Source organism: Elephas maximus, chromosome 2 (assembly GCF_024166365.1).
Source record: "Elephas maximus indicus isolate mEleMax1 chromosome 2, mEleMax1 primary haplotype, whole genome shotgun sequence".
NCBI classification, from domain to species: Eukaryota; Metazoa; Chordata; class Mammalia; order Proboscidea; family Elephantidae; genus Elephas; species Elephas maximus.
In genome coordinates, this window is record NC_064820.1 from 103,302,849 (window position 1) to 103,319,844 (window position 16,996).

General features: G+C 37.1%; 1 protein-coding gene across 1 annotated transcript in view; it reads right to left on the minus strand.

Annotated features, from left to right (window-relative positions):
- Positions 1-16,996, minus strand: part of ELL2 (elongation factor for RNA polymerase II 2) — a 77,650-nt gene that overhangs the window by 43,917 nt on the left and 16,737 nt on the right. The window contains exon 2 of the mRNA XM_049868828.1: positions 15,280-15,327. Coding sequence (XP_049724785.1) covers positions 15,280-15,327 — 48 coding nt within the window. The remainder of the gene's footprint in view (positions 1-15,279; positions 15,328-16,996) is intronic.

Sequence of the window (16,996 nt, forward strand, 5' to 3'; positions counted from 1 at the left end):
TTTTGACTGATTATTTTCTAGATAGTTATCTAATTATGCTAGAAGTCAGAACCATACATCCTAAGGTCCCTCTAGAACACTGAAACTACATGAGGCAATAAAACATTTTATCCCCTTGCCAATAACTCACTGCATTGCTCCATAAAAATAAGGACAGCCATATCACTAGGCGTCATGAGAAGTTTTTAATGTTCTTTTAGGAAGACAGGCAGCTGAAGATGAGGGTAGAAACTCAAAAGCCCTAATTACTAGGTCCATAAACTGTGATAAAGACAAATGGCAGATAGCAAAATATGTAAAAAAATTTGAGAACTGGAGTAATTATTTAAAAGAAAGTCCATGAGTTTCTACTATATTGGGAGAAACATGAATAATATAAACAATGAAAAACTCAAAACTATTCCTTCTGGATGGGAACAATAAAACATTTGATGATATTTCATGGTACCTTAAAACCGTGAAACATTTTACCCATGCCAGAGATCATCAAAGCACATGTTAAATAATTTTTAAATGCTATCAGATGATTGGAAACCCTGGTGGTGTAAGTGGTTAAGTGTTTTGGTATCAGATAATTACCTGCTGCTGTTAAGTCGATTCTGACTCATAGCGACCCTATAGGACAGAGTAGAACTGCCCTCACAGGGTTTCCAAGAAGCACCTGGTAGATTTGAACTGCTGACCTTTTGGTGAGCAGCTGAGCTCTTAACCACTATGCCACCAGGGTTTCCTATGAGGTTGGAATTGACTTGACAGCAATGGGTTTGGTTTTGGTTTATCGGTTGGTTAGCTTTGCAATTTAAAAACCATGAATTTGATATTGGTAAGGGTGAAACACCATGTGACAGGCTGTTTCAAATGGTTCTGGAAATATAAATCAGCATCATCTTTTTAGGGGTGTGGCTGGGCAATTTGGCAAGTTATCAAAAACTTCTAAAGGTTTTGCATGCTCTTACCCAGTAAATTCAACATCTAGGAATTTATCCTGAGGAAATAAAGATTTACACACAAGGATGTTCACCGTACCATTATTGTTATATAGGAACTACATAAATAATAGGGAATGGCTAAGTAAACGGTAGTGTATCCTGACAGCTATTAAAAAATAACTTTTATTACTACTTTTTATTGCACAGAAAAATGCTCATGATGTATTTAAATGGGAAAAACGTAAGATATGAAGCAATAAACATACCACGACTACAATTTTTTTTAATGAATGTATGAGGACAGAAATAAAGGCTAGAAAAAATCCAACAATACTAACCGGCTTTCAGTGTTAGGGACACTTCCATTATTCATCTTTATTCTTGTATGTACTTTATACAATTCTAAAATGTGCATTTATTTATTTTTTTAATCAGAGAAACAGTAAAAGGTACTCAAGAAATAATAATTAGATTTTCAGTTACCACTGTGACACTTGCCCTTCATGACTCAGTCACTGTAAATCACTGTAGTTTTGAAAAACATTAGAAGTATTTTTTACCAAATCAAAAATTGTGAAATAGAAGACTTTATCCAAAATTTATCAGGGATTCATAATTATCCTACTCTTCAAATTCTCTAGGAAAGAAACGGAACATTATCATCCTTAAAAAAAAGAAAGCAAAACGCCAGCATCCCTGGTAGAAAGGTTTACTTTATAGTCAAATACAAAATTTTCCAATAGCTGTAGAAATATAAATCAATATCACCTTGCTATTCAGTGGACATGAAAACCCTCAGGTACATTCCTTTCTTATCCATGAAGACTGCTTTTACTGAATTACCAACATGACTAGATTAAGAGAAAACTAAAAAAGCAGTCTGATTACTCACAAGAAATAATTTCTTAGTATGGATTAACAGTATTATTATATTCATAAACACAATCATGTCTTATATTCTTGCTCTAAAATAAGATATCCCCCCACATAATTTATTGAGGGATTATTAAATACTGTACTGAAAGTTTTTTAAGTATTACAAGAGACTGCCCTTCTCCTATGGCTGCCTATGTACCAACCCTTCACTACTGTGGGCCCATCTTGGTTCTTAATCAGTTCTCCACTGCGATCTGCATTTTGTTACTGAGGCCCCCTAAAAACATGATCTTTCTCAATTCAACCTGCTATTGCTTCTCATTCCCCCAAATCTGTCGTTTCCTGACTGTACTTTTTCCTAGGTCACTTCATAATATGGCTGCTCCAAAATGTCAAGTGTTAACTCAGAAAGCAAAGTGACCTCTCCTCCCATGCCCTTGATAAGACCATCAACTCTGCCTGAATCTTGCTTAGTGTTGGGAGAGAGATCACAGACAGGGAGAAGACTTTCTTTCTCCACTGATAGATGACAAAGCAACTCTATTAAGTAGTTGACTAACAAGATATTTAGCTGGTGTCTAACTATAGATAACTACTCAAGACCTGTCCTCATATTTTCCTTGTTAACTTGTTTTTTAAACCTTTAATATTTAGCCTTTCTTCCAGATTGTCATAAAGTTGGCATCTCTAATTGTTTTTCTGTTTATAGAAAAATAAACAAATATGTATCATTAGTAAATCATCAGCAATGTTATTTTGGTATACAATATTTTATATTTTCTTTGCAAGTTTGTACTTATGTCTGTGTTTTTATTTTTCAAAAATGGTATTCTCCTGCATATGATGTTTTATTTATTGATTAATTAATTAGAAGAAAAATGACAACTTCAAAAGTTTCTAGCCACAAGACATGGAGAGTCTTACCATTTACCACTTACATATTCTTTATGCCCATCAGGAAATTACCATAGCTCTCTAGATAGGTCCAGAATATCCTGATTATACTTAATATTTGCTATTTCATAATTCTTTTGTTGCCATTTTAAATGAGATCATTTTTACATTGAAATTTGGAAGCCCTGGTGGCATAGCTGTTAAAAGAGTTCGGGTGCTAACCAAAAGGTTGGCAGTTGGAATCCACCAGGTGCTCCTTGGAAACTCTATGGAGTAGTTCTACTCTGTCCTATAAGGTCAATATGAGTCAGATTTGACTCAATGGCAAAGGGTTTTGGGTTAAGGCTTACGGGGAGCCCTGATGGCGCAGTTGTTAAGTGCTACGGCTGCTAACCAAAAGGTCGGCAGTTTGAATTCACCAGCAACTTGGAAACGCTATGGGGTATTATACTCTGTCCTATAGGGTCGCTTTGAGTTGGAACTGATTTGACGGCAACGGGTTTAGTGTTTAGGAGGCCAGTGATTTTTTAACAGTTATTTCTGAACCACCTAAGTGAAGGGAATCTTATTAGCAAATTTGAAAGTTTTACTTGGTTCACTTGGATTGTCTGTAGGTACTAGCAATTTGCCCCATTTACCTGTTACCAATGGCTTTTATTTCATTTTCTTTTTCCACCGTATTAATAATTATTCTTGGCTCCCTGGTGACACAATGGTTAAGCACTCAGGTACTTAATCAAAAGGTTGGTGGTTTGAATGTACCTGCTGCTTCACAGGAGAAAATACCTGGTGTCATGGACTGAATTGTGTCCCCCCAAAATATCTGTCAACTTGGCGAGATCATGATTCCCAGTATTGTGTGACTGCCCACCATTGTGTCACCTGATATGATTTCTGTAGATGTTGTAAATCCCATCACTATGATGTAATGAGATGGATTAGTGGCAATTATATTGATGAGATATGCCAGATTAGATAGTATTTTACATCAATCTCTTTTGAGATATCAAAGAGGGAAGTGAGCAGAGAGACATGGGGACCTCATACCACTAAGAAAGAAGCACCAGGAGCAGAGCTCATCCTTTGGACATGGGGTTCCTGTGCAGGGAAGCTCTTAGTCTAGGGGAAAACTGATGACAAGGACCTTCCTCCAGAGCCGACAGAGAAAGCCTTCCCCTGGATCTGACACGCTGAATTTGGACTTCTAGCCTGCTAGACTGTGAGAGAATAAACTTTTGTTTGTTGAAGCCGTCCACTTGTGGTATTTTTGTTACAGCAGCACTAGATTACTAAAACACCTGGTGAACTGCTCCCATAAAGATTACAATTTAGAAAACCCTACGGGGCAGTTCTAGTCTGCACTACAGGGTCACTCTGAGTCGGAATTGACTCCACTGCACATGCCACCACCTCCAAGCATTTTTAGAATGATGTCAGAGTATAGCAATGAGAGTGGGCGTGTATATTTTATCCCTAATTTTGATAAAGATGTTTTTATTATCTTGTCAGTAAATATGGTAACTGGTTATTAGTTTGATAAAGATATCCTTTCTTAATGTTAAGAAAGAATTCTTTCTACTTGTCTACTTACCCAACTTTTTAATGAGATTTAATAATAAATTTTTATCAAAAGGCTTTTAGCATCTGTCTTAGTCATCTAATGCTGATATAACAGAAATACCACAGGTGGATGGCTTTAACAAAGAGAAATTTATTCTCTCACGGTCTAGGAGACTAGAAGTCCAAATTCAAGATGCCAGCTCCAAGGGAAGGCTTTCTCTCTCCGTCGGCTCTGGAGGAAGGTCCTTGTCATCAGTCTTCTCTTGGTCTGGGAGCATCTCAGCACAGGAACCTCAGGTTCAAAGGACATGCTCTGCCCCTGGTGCTGCTTTCTTGATGGTATGAGGTCCCCAAACTCTCTGCTTAATTCCCTTTCCTTTTGGCTCTTGAGAAATGAAAAGTGGTGCAGGCCACACCCCAGGGAAACTCCCTTTATATTGGATCAGGGATGTGACCTGGTAATGGTAGTGTTACAGTCCCACCCGAATCCTCTTTAACATAAAATTACAAACACAAAATGGAGGACAACCACACAATACTGGGAATCATGGCCTGACCAAGTCAACACATATTTTTTTGGGGACACAATTCAATCCATGACAGCATGTATTGAAATACGATCTGGTTTTTCTCATTTAACCAGTAAAGATGACAAATTACATTTAAAGTTAATGAAAATGAAAACAAATGTTAATTTATGTTATATTTGTTTCTACAAGACAGACTTCGACTGTTATGAAGCTTGATAATATAATGCACACCTGTGAACTCACCATCCAACCTAAGAACCAGAACGTTAGAAATGTTGTTATATCTCCCCATCTGCTTCTCTCCTGTCCCCTCTCTCTGCCTTTCCCTACCAGAAGCAACCACTATTCTAATTTTTATGGTTTTCACTCCCTTTTTTGTTTATTTGTAATAATTGTATCACATGTGTGTATACCTATACAATATATTGTTTGATTTTTATCTATTATCAGCTTTATAAAAAGTGTCATACTGTTTGTAGTCATCTATCTGTCCACTTAGGGTTTTCACTGCCATGTTGTAATAGAGCTATAAATCACTGCTTTTCACTGTTGTGTACAATTCTACTGAATGAATATACCACAGTTCATTCATTTCTAACAACCTGCCATTGTTCTTAATGAGTGTCAAGAAAATGTGGCAAAAGGAACTTCAAACCCTCTAAATGTTAGTAACTAAAAGTAACAACACTCATAATTTATTCATGTGTAGACCAGTATTCTTAACAGTTGGGAAAAAAACAAAAACAAAACCCAAAACTCTTTAAATGCACCTCCATACCAGAGTTCCACCTGTGAATATAACTTCTCCTCCTCTCACTACTGGGCTTCCAGATATAATTAAATCCATAAAATGGCCTTTGGAGGTGCTTTCTCGAAAACCCTTTTGTTCCAAATCCCCATTGCCAATGCCTCCTGGATAGCTCCATCTTGATCAAATCAGGTGCGGAGTGTGACATGAACACCTCATGTCCCAAACACACCCCATGTCTCCTGCCCCAACCTGCTCTTCCAGCTATTTCAGATCCTGAATAATGACCTTCCCCCACCCAACCAAATGCTCGAGTCATAAATACGGGGCCATCCTTGACTGCTCCTCTCCTTCCTTCCCACACATAAGGAATAACTAAGTCAAGATAGCTATTGGAAAAGAATGTTAAAAATCCAAGTTTGACTACATGACTCCCTGGCTAAAATTTTTTAAATAGATGATGATAATCTCCAGCAGTGTTTTTAAAACTGTACGTTGTGAGCCATTAGAAGTCATTAAATTAATTTAGTGGATTGTGACCAGGATTCTTTTTAGGTGAAACAGAATAGAAAGCACCACAGTCCATTGATAACGTAAAGGTAAATACTGTATTGTGAAATGTGAAAATGTTGTTTTGTTTCATTTGTGTGAATGTATATACATTTATGTGTAAAGGGTTGTAATGTAAAATGTTTTTTCTTACGATAGATTGTTTTTAAATGTGCTTGAAAGCCACTGACCTACTACTAGTCCAAAGTGGCTTTCTCCCATTTGGGAGGTCAGAGGTCCCACTGAGCATCTGATAAAAGTTGATGAACCTTCTCCTCAGAAGAGAAAATGTGTATCTACCTATACATACTTATTAAAACATACTTATTATAGTCTTATTATTACCCCATGATACTGAACCTAGCTATCATAAGAAAATCTAGGGAAAAAATTTAAAAGTACAGATTTCTAAGTCGTACCACAGACCTCCAGGAGATTCTGTTGGTAAGAAGCACTGATCTCCAAGCTGAAATCTCAACTTTTTAGAATATTTGCCACACCCATTTAACAACTTTGCTCATGCTGCACCACAAGCTTGAAAAGCATTTTCCCTTTTCTTTGATCAGCCTACTCCTATAATCTTTCAAACCTCAACTCAAACATTACCTCTTCTCTGAGGCCTTCCTGACCAACCCTTACCCCTTGCTAGTTGGGAAAGTGTTCAGCAAATGTTTATGTGAATGTAAGAATGAATAAAATGCTCATTTAACATTTATTACTGGGAGGTGGATCAGTATAGTGATGAGAATAACCTCTGGAATCAGATGCCTAGATTTAGTGTAGGCTCCTCCATCCACTAATTGTGTGAGTTTCAACAAGTAATTTAACATCAGAGCTGTAGCTTACACAGCAGCAAAATGGAAGTATGTGCATCACATCATTGCTGTGAGGATTAAACGACAATAATATATGTAAAGTGCTTAGTACTTGGTTCTTAGCATGTAGTAAACTGTCAATAAATTTTAGTTGTAATTAATGAGAACTTGGAATCTATAAACAAAATAATAGAATAGGCAACTGTGCATTTTATGCTAAATACAGTGCAAATTATTTGTAAGACTTTAATTAAAGGAATTTGAAGATTCTTAGCCTGATAAAATCAAATTCATCAACCTCAAAGCATGACTGTGGGCTTTTAAGTCCTTAAGTCAATAAAACACTTTTCTTCTAAGTAATGTTTTTAAAACATTAACTAAGTTACTTTTATAAGTAAATATTTTTAGCTAAAAGACAAAATTGAGAAGAGTTTTTATTTCATGCTCTTGTGCCTTCCGGGTTAAATCACAATTCATGAATGGTTATAAAAATAGAGCTTCCCTGTAAATTCTCCAGATTAACATACTGAGCTAATAAAAAAGCCAGTCAAAGGTGCGGCTGGGAAAGAAAATGTTTAAAAGATTCTACTTAGGTAAAAACTTATTACAGCAGACAGGAACTGTCTGTATTGCTATAGTTCATTGAACCTAAGGTGTCAGTAACTTATCCCTACCACTACAAAATAGACGATGCTGACAAACTATGACACAATACTAAGATGCCATCGATTATGAGATGCATTTCAATTTCAAAGACGTTAAATGTTAAAAAAGAAAAATAAACATACCCTGGAATCAGTGACATATAGTAGTATTTTGTTGTATTAAATATTGCTCAAAATGAGATCTGGGGATTGACATATTCTGCTTGGATTTTTTTTCTTACTTTAAATTTAGACTTTTCTTTTAATAAAGCTCTTATAAGTGTACCTTGTATGCTCAGGATAGGGCCTTGAACAAGAAGCCAGTAGATATTGATATAATGCTTACATCAAGTTTAGGGGTTGGCTAGCTATCAGAACCATAAGGTGTCATAGAAGGGTAAAAGATTATTTTCCAAGCTTAAATAAGTGAGTGTTATTAAAGTGACATTATCTGCAATATAGACGGCTCAAGTAATTTCACAAGTTTCAGGCTTTAGCAGAGGGGAAAAAAAGCAAAACTATCAGTGGCAGATTATACTGACAGATAATTTCAGTTTGGCGTCCTGGTGGCGCAATAGTTAAAGTGCTTGGTTACTAACCCAAAGGTCGGTGGTTTGGATCCACCAGCCGTGCTACAGGAGAAAGATGTGGCAGTCTGCTTCCGTAAAGATTTACAGCTTTGGAAACATTATGGTGCAGTTGTACTCTGTCCTATAGGGTCGCCATGAGTCGGAATCGACTTGACGGCAATGGGTTTGGTTTTTGGGTTTAGATACTGTCTACTACAGTGCTTGGTAGACTGCATGTATTAGTAATTGTTTATTGAATGAAAATAGTAATTTTGACTCACTACTAATAATACAATTTATGGTACTTCTGGCAGCCTCAGATTTCAGTCACAGTTCCAGTTGCTGTTTTCCAATATGATTGCACTTTGGTTATGGATAGAGCAGGATGGTTTTGCCTTCAACTCATTGGCACTTATGTTTTGGGGGGTTTGTCCTGCTGTAGCCCACACTGGTGTCTGTGTGAGGCAGTGGTCACTGAGTGCCTTGAGAAAGTTTCCTGAAGCACCACCAACATTTAAGAGTCAAAGTCACCCTCCAGTCCCTGGCCATTCTGAGCTCCTGGAGGACTGAGGCTTGGACCAGTCACCTTTGTGACTGGCCACAGTGTGGGAACAGGGATGGTGAGTTTAGCTTACTGCTCTGCTTATTAAGAAGCCCACAGCTAGTCCTTATCCAGGAAGGAAGGGAGGGCAGCAGTGAACGGCAACGTAAGATAGAGAAGTTGGTCAATTTACAATGGCTTCAAAATGTTTCATCTCAATTATTGTTACAGATATTCTGAATTTCCAAAATGTCAACCCATACTTCTAGCTAAATATGATATCAGAAACATATATATCAAGATTAGATTTCTTTTAAATTAGGCAATATGCTATTTTATGAATACTTTAGAAAATTAACATGTGGTTAAGAGTTGTAATTGAATACAAATACTAAAATGAATGTTATCTACATGTGTCAACCACTGTACTATTGAAAAAATTAAAGCTGAACCACCATTACAAAGGGATACAAGTTTAACATCCTTCTAGTATTAATTACATTCAGGGCTGAGTGTATTAGTCAGCATCCTTCTGAGCAGACTGACTAAACACAACTGTTGGCAAAACCAGTAGGCTAGACAAACTGAAAACAGGCAGGGTGAATGCATATCATCTAAGATAGAATGGCAGCCTTGGGGTTTATTTTTATCTTTGCTGCTTTTTTTTTTTTTTTTCAAACTTACAGTTAACTCTGCTTACCAAGTACCTAGGAGGTTAGGGAAGGGCAGTCCAAAGGAAGCATTTTCAGGCAGGTTAAAATCGCCTACACTGACAAAAAAAATTTTAAATACTGTATTATTTTTCAGACCCAATTTCTCCCAGGCTCCCAAAATGCAATAATTAATTCATCTGAATGTTTTGTTAAGTTGAAAGAAAGAAAGATCCAAACCTGAGTTCTTTAGAGTTAATGACTCTAAGAATTTTATAGCACTATTCAAGCCTTTAAAGTTATGAGTTAAATGCTGATTTAATCTTCAGAAGGTTATTGTGCTTTTTTGGAAGGCACTCATTTAAAACTTGTTTGGCTAGCTATTTTTTGTTCACTCTTGGAAAAGTATGTGATTTCAGTATTTCACAGGAGATACCAATGGTACTTATATAAAATATTTTCTATTTTCAGTCCTCCTAAAAATTATTATAAAAATCATACATACAAAACTAACTACAATTTTCTAAAACCTCTGGGATCACAGAGTATGAAAATAAGTAATTCAACTGCAAAAAATTTTGGAACAACATTCTCATAACAAATACTGGGTTACTACTGAGGTCTGGAATCCTGAATCCCATATACTGTGACAAAGTTAACATTACTTCTCACTGCCCTGAAGTAACCATTCCCTGAAGGTAACAAGAGTCCCTGAGGCCACAGCAGTCCACTCTGCAAGGCTGCCACATACCAGCAGGTGCAGCCACTATTTGCTGCTGAAAGCCTTGCCATTCCAGATTTTATCTGAATTGTAGACATACCACAAGCCTACCTTTTTGTGTGTGTATACACAGTTCTTAACAGGCTTTGTGAAATTTTACATACCGATCGCCAGGATATAATATTTTACATTTACTAAAACCTTTGTCTAAAACACTGATTCATTCCAATCAGAAATACACACATAAGCCTTGTTTCTGGCAGTGCCCCATTTCATAGAGGTTCTAAATGGAGGGTTCTGGATGAGTCTTACATCATTAATTCTTTTCTGAGTATTTTCTGGGTATATGTGTCTAACTCTGAGTTCCTTGAGGGTAGAGACCATGTCTTACTCATCTTTATATCATTGGACACTAAGCATTTAGCAAAGTACTTAGCACAAGTAAGGGCTGAAAAATTTTGTGCAAAGAGTAAGAAACAACAATAAATTAACCTATTAGCAAATTCACTGGAAACCCTGGTGGCGTAGTGGCTAAGAGTTCGGCTGCTTACCAAAAGGTCTGCAGTTCGACTCTACCAGGCACTCCTTGGAAACCCTATGGGGCAGTTCTATTCTGTCCTGTAGGGTCACTTTGAGTCGGAATGGGCTTCAGGGCAATGGGTTTTTTCTTTTAATATAGGTTATTGTTAGTTGAAAACTTTGTAGCAGTGACAACTGCCATTCTGGGAAAACATTGAGCTATCTTGCTTTCCCGTGAAAGCTGTGAGTATAGCAGGGAGAATTTTCCCTGGTGGTATGGTATGAAGACTTGGACTATAGTTACAGCTCTGGCTTTACCAGCTGTGTGACTTTAGACAAGAAACTTCCAACAAGCATACAAAGTACAGAGTTTGGTTTTGAAAGCAATACTGAAACACACATCTTTGGAAAATTTTCACCTGCTGTATTTTCAGTATCCAGTTAAAAATGAGAGACAGAGCTACACTGATTTTTATAAAGCTTACACCAAAAAACCCAGTGCCGTCGAGTCAATTATATAAGCTTACTTCACAATAAAGAAGTGCCTTTTGTACCAGCTACCTTTACTGTTTAATTATGGTGGCCTAGCAATTTATAACCCCAGTAAACCTTTAGTTATGTGTATTCTACGTATGCGATTAGAGCGCTTTAGGATCAACAAAGCATCTTTGGTGGGTCTACTCAGCTCCTGATATTCATGAGTTTAGAAGTCCGGATCTATCACACCCATAAATAATTCCTAGTGTTTCTGAATTCAGAAGATGCCTTCAAGGGCCATCCAATTCCTGAGCACCCTCTTCCACTAAGGGAAAGGAGTAGGATGAATTGTGAAAGAAACAATTTATTATTATTATTTTTAATGTGCTATAAAAGCTGCTACACAACTGTGATGATAAAAATACAGGTAATCAATGATTCTCAGAATTTTAACTCATTAACAACCTTCTACTATGCTTTTTTTTTAAATGTTTCAGTCTGCATTTATTTGGAAGGAAACTTTACCGTTAGAGAACATGCTCAGGCACAACATTAAATAACCTTAAAAGTAAACCTGACAAGACCCAAATTCTGTCCTTCTGAAGATATTATTTAGGGAAAAATATCCTGTTCAGACAGTCCCCGGGTTACCAACATCTGACTTATGTACAACCCGTAATTATGAACCAACCCCTGTAAAAATCTGAGGTACCTGCAATGGTTTGTAATAACAAAAGGGCGCTACTTAGTGTCGCGCATCAAGACATTATTATCGTTATTATTACTGTATTGTTGTTATGTTAAAGATTTTGTAGTGCATCTGAAGTGTTTCTTTACTGTTTTTTATGCACAGAAAGGTACATTATATACTATACACTAAGACAAACATTTGACCAACTGACCTTGGATACGAACTGTACCTAACTGTCCTGACTTACATACAAATTTGACTTAAAGACAGATTTAGAAATGCAACTCATTCACCATCTGGGGACTGCCTGTAGTTAGTAACAAGGAGCAGCATGGTTACTAGGATGGGTCTCATCAGGGAAACAGGGGAAATACCTTAACACTATGTGTTTACCTTTAAAATAGGAGATTTTAGCAGTGCTTCAGTCATGCTTCAAATATGCCCATTTATTACACAATCATGATAGTTCATAAACATTTTCAATGAAGTTTGATGTAAAGACTGTAAATTTGCTAAATAGATTTGCTAAATCCCTTCTAGGAAAACTTTTAAAGTTTCTCAAACACTATACTAAAAGAAGACTAAAATTTCTCCTAAGAAAAAGCACCTTTTGTGGGAAATAAACCTTCCAATTTAAAGCCCTAAACATTTTCCACATAGGAAAACCCTGTAAGTGTCCTTCTTCAGAGAGTTTTTAAAGCAATCAGTGCAGGCAATGTTAAATTATCATGACTCTGGACAAAGACAGAGAAGCACTGTACAGAAGACCCTCACATTTGTGGCTCCCCGTATTCCCTGTGGGCTGTGCCAACCCACTCTCTCCCGTGTAATGACTCTTTGTTTTTACTAAGTCCCCAAGGGCTGGGGAGAGCTCTGCAAAGAGAAGGGGGAAGGGGTGGATGGAATGCAGCTGCAGACTCTGAAACAATGCTGAGTCCGTATATTTTGTTCCCAGTTAGAATAATAAAACATGAACTGGGGTGGGGGTCGAGGAGAACAGCACCCAGAATAAGCAAGGTAGGGCCAAGCATCTCGTAGCTCCCAGTCAGCAACACTCCCTCTCCCTGGCCCATCTACTCTACCAAATCCCTTAACCATCCATTTTGGGTTAACAAGATTATCTGTTAAAATTCAAACTTCCACTAAGATTTAAACCTATCAGTTATTTATATACACTACTTTTATCAGTGAAGTATATTTAAGGAAGGAATGGGGTAGGAAGAGAGAAGTGGAGGAGGCAAAGATGAATTAGGGGAGCTTAGACACAGGAGCAGGAGCCCTGGTGGCCCAATAGTTAAATGCTCAGCTGCTAACTAAAAGGTCAGTGGTTGGAACCCACCAGCCACTCTGCAGGAGAAAGACCTGGTGATCTGCTTTCGTAAGGATTATAATCTAGGAAACCCTATGGGGCAGCTCTACTCTGTCATATAGGGTTGCTATGAGTTGGAGTTGACTCAATGGTACACAACAGTAACAACAGGACAAGCGGGGGTGGGAGGGGCAGGAAACCTGCTGGGGAGGTAGGTAGAAGAATTCAGAAAGAGAGGTCCAAAGTATCAAATATAAACCGCCTGTTTTGCAATGGTGCTAGGGCCTGGGGCAACTGGAATGCCAGAGAAAACCAGATTCCTTCTAAGAGCGCTAAAAGCTTCAAGTGTCTGTCTCAAGAGTTTGCAAGCTGATGCTGCTGATTCCTCACTGTGCGTCTTCTTTCAGTCTAACCTGGTATCTCTCAAGAAAATGTCCTTCACTCTGATGTCTCAACTATGAGAAAGAAAGAACTAAGGAAAGAAGCAGCCCCAGGATGAGGTGACAGTCCTACAGCTGTCATGGCAGGAAAGGCAGCTCAAACCTTACTCTCCTCTCCTAGGCCTTGCCTCAGCAGAGAAAACTCAACTATTGAACATCCATGGAGCCCTCCAGGGCTCATCGATGTGGGCCTGCCTTGGGAACATCCCTTCCGGTATTACTGATGCCATTAAAATTTGCAGGAAAACTCAAGAAGCATTGAGTAAACAATTGAAACTGGCTCCACAAATACAGAATCAACACGCACTGAAAACTACCTAAAAAGCTATAAAACAAAATATAGAAAAATGTTTCTTCTAATTACGACCCCATTCATAAAGAGTTACTGAGAAGGAAAAAAAAAGGACTTCATTATAAAGCTGTCATGTAGGAACAAAGCTCTGACATGCACACACAAACATGCCTTTCAAGTTAGCTTTACACAACAGATTCAGAAGTGTTCTTAGTCAGTGTTGAATAATATAATTCATCTCTTGACTCTTGCAATGTTTTAAGTTATAAATTTAGATTTTATTTATTTACATCAACATATTTGCATTCTGTGACATAACTAAAAAAGAATTCACAAGTATGTAGATTTACAATAATCAGTGTTACAAGCCTTCTTCGTAAGCTTGCCTTTTCTCTACAGCTCTGAAATTCCTTTACAGATTTCCTTATTTCCATGCTATAGCCAATACAGAAATGCTTATTAATTCAAGTGAGAAAGCAAAAAAAGAATGGTGGGATCTATTGTTTATTTTATTAGTAATAAATATTAAGTGATAATTAAAAATAATGCTGATACTATTCCTGTAAAGTTTATGATCTATTATAAAACACAAAAGTTACAGGTTCATGTCATTAGGAGTTATCACTTATTACACTTTTAAATGCAGCTACAAAATAGACAGAAAACTTTGCTTATTCTGTGTACTGGAAAAATTCATTTTTCTATTTGCACATTTCATTTCCTAGTATGTGCAATTAAAAAAATTAAGTGCACAGACAGCAAAATTTTGTTAATAGTAGTAACAATCACATAATCATAACTTTCCTGAAATTAATAATCTCTTATGGATGCTTAACTGTGATAAATAAAATATTATTATAATACCTTGATGTTTGTTGAAAAAAAAAATAGTTACACTTAAAACATTCAGAAACACATTTACTCATGATTTGAAAAAAAAAAAAAAGAAACACTCTAAATATTACATTACCCACGCATTGCCATTGAGCTGATTTTGACTCATAGTGACTGTATAGACAGAGTAGGACGCCCCCATAGGGTTTCCAAAGCTGTAAATCTTTACAGAAGCAATCTGCCACATTTTTCTCCCATGGAGCGTCTGGTGGGTTCGAACTGCCAATCTTCTGGTTAACCACTGCTCCACCAAAAACCCAAATCCATTACTGTAGAGTTGATTTCGATTCATAGCAACCCTACAGGACAGAGCAGAACTGCCCCATAGGGTTTCCAAGGAGTGGCTGGTGGTTTCAAACTGCAGACCTTTCGATTAGCAGCCTAGGTCTTAACCACTGCGCCACCAAGGCTCCTTTAATATTACATAAAATATGTCTAATCTTTTTACAGAAATTAAGAAAGAAGATAATTCAAATGTCTTAAATATGTCAGAAATTTACATTCGGTCACAATGTTCATAAAATATGAATGACATATTATAAAGTACAAGTGAAAATGGATTTAAAATGTTAAATATAATAGCATGGAAAAGACTATTAGATTTTCTTGCTAAATCAATAAGAGTACTCACCCCTTGGAGTCCTTGAAACTGAATTGAAGGTCGAAAAGGAATTAAATTCTATTAAAAGAAAGACAAGAAAAAAAAACAGTTAAACCTTGGTTGCAGTAACACAGAACTATTTAAACTTTGAATTTGTGCATTTTATCAGTGCTATATTCTATGAAAATGTCTTTTTCTCATATACTTAATTTTACATGTTATTATATTAAGATGTCTTGGTGAACAATATCGCATTGTTTAAATTTCTCTGAACCACATAATCTAAAGCTATTTCTTGGCAGTGTAGCCAATCATGTTTATGAAACTGACTGACATAATTTGGCATGATTAGTTGAATAATTCAATTTTACATTAAAAAGCATATATTCTTGCTTAGTTTTCTAATATGTTTTTAATGGAGGTGGGGAGAGGGAAGAGATAATTGGAGGAACTTTGCAAAACTCTTAACAGGATGCTAAAACCAAAAACCAAGCCCACTGCCCTTGAGTCAATTCCTTTGAGTCAGAGTAGAACTGCCCCCACAGGGTTTCCAAGGAGCAGCCGGTGGATTTGAACTGCCGACCTTTTGACTGGCAGCCAAGCTCTTAACCACTGTACCACCAGGACTCCTAACAGCCTGTAAATTATTCTTCACACCTTCACATCCAAATCTAATGCATAAAAACTAGAACACTAGTTTCTAGTCCCTGTCTCTACCCCAAATACAAAGAGGCACCCGTGTGCCCCTCTCCTCAGTCACTGCTCATTACCTACTATTTCCAAACACTTTTCTGTAGATTTAAAAGTTTACTAATCAGGATTATAATAAAAAGAGAAATAAGGAAATGATACATACTTCTTTGAAAGGTAGATTACCTGAATGTAAAATCAAGTGGTAACATTTACTATTCTATTATTATTTATAAAAATGGATAAATATCTCCGAGGAGAAAACATCACAATGGATGTTACTCATTGTTCTACCACCACAAAAACATCTATTTAACTTTAGACTTATTGGAGAATCAGACTACTACTGGGTGACAAATTTATTTCACGGTGTGAGAGAAGTGGATTTAAAGAAAATAAAAGCTTGAATTTTTAAAATCCAACTTTTAGTAGTGGTTCATTCTAATTCATGGTCTTTTGTGAAAACATTAACTACAGATTAACTTCCCATAGAGGGAAACAGCACCCCAAACTACCTTCCATAGGTTAAGGCTCTTCCTGAAGTAACAACAGCATGCCTGCAGGAGCTCTGGGGAGCCCCTCTTTGAGCCGAAGGAGGGCGGTCCTGCAATTTGGGTAACACAGGCCCCAGGTTCCAAGCTTTCACAATATTTCAGTCAGCCCTGCCTCCTCAATCTCCTTCAAATCATAAGCACAGAACATCTGATCTGTGGCTGCTTACACTTTCTTAAGAAAGCCTCTTCCTGGGGGCTGTCCTCAACTCACAAGAGAATTTGAAATTCTCTATCAAGTTCATCAATTCTTACTAGTCAAACAAATACAAACTTTCTTAAATTTTCAAATTGCTGACATCTGCATCGGACATTATCTCTTCTGTGCACATAGAGACATCAGTCCTTCATAGTTCTCCTATCTCTTTGATCAGTCCTCTCATTGCAAAAGCCAGTGCCCTCCCTTTCCTCTTTCTAGATCCACTCCCTCTTCAAGGCTCACAGTGCCTGTTTGATAACTCTGAATCTGCTTTCCATTCCCCAATTCACATCTCTCCACAGCCTGC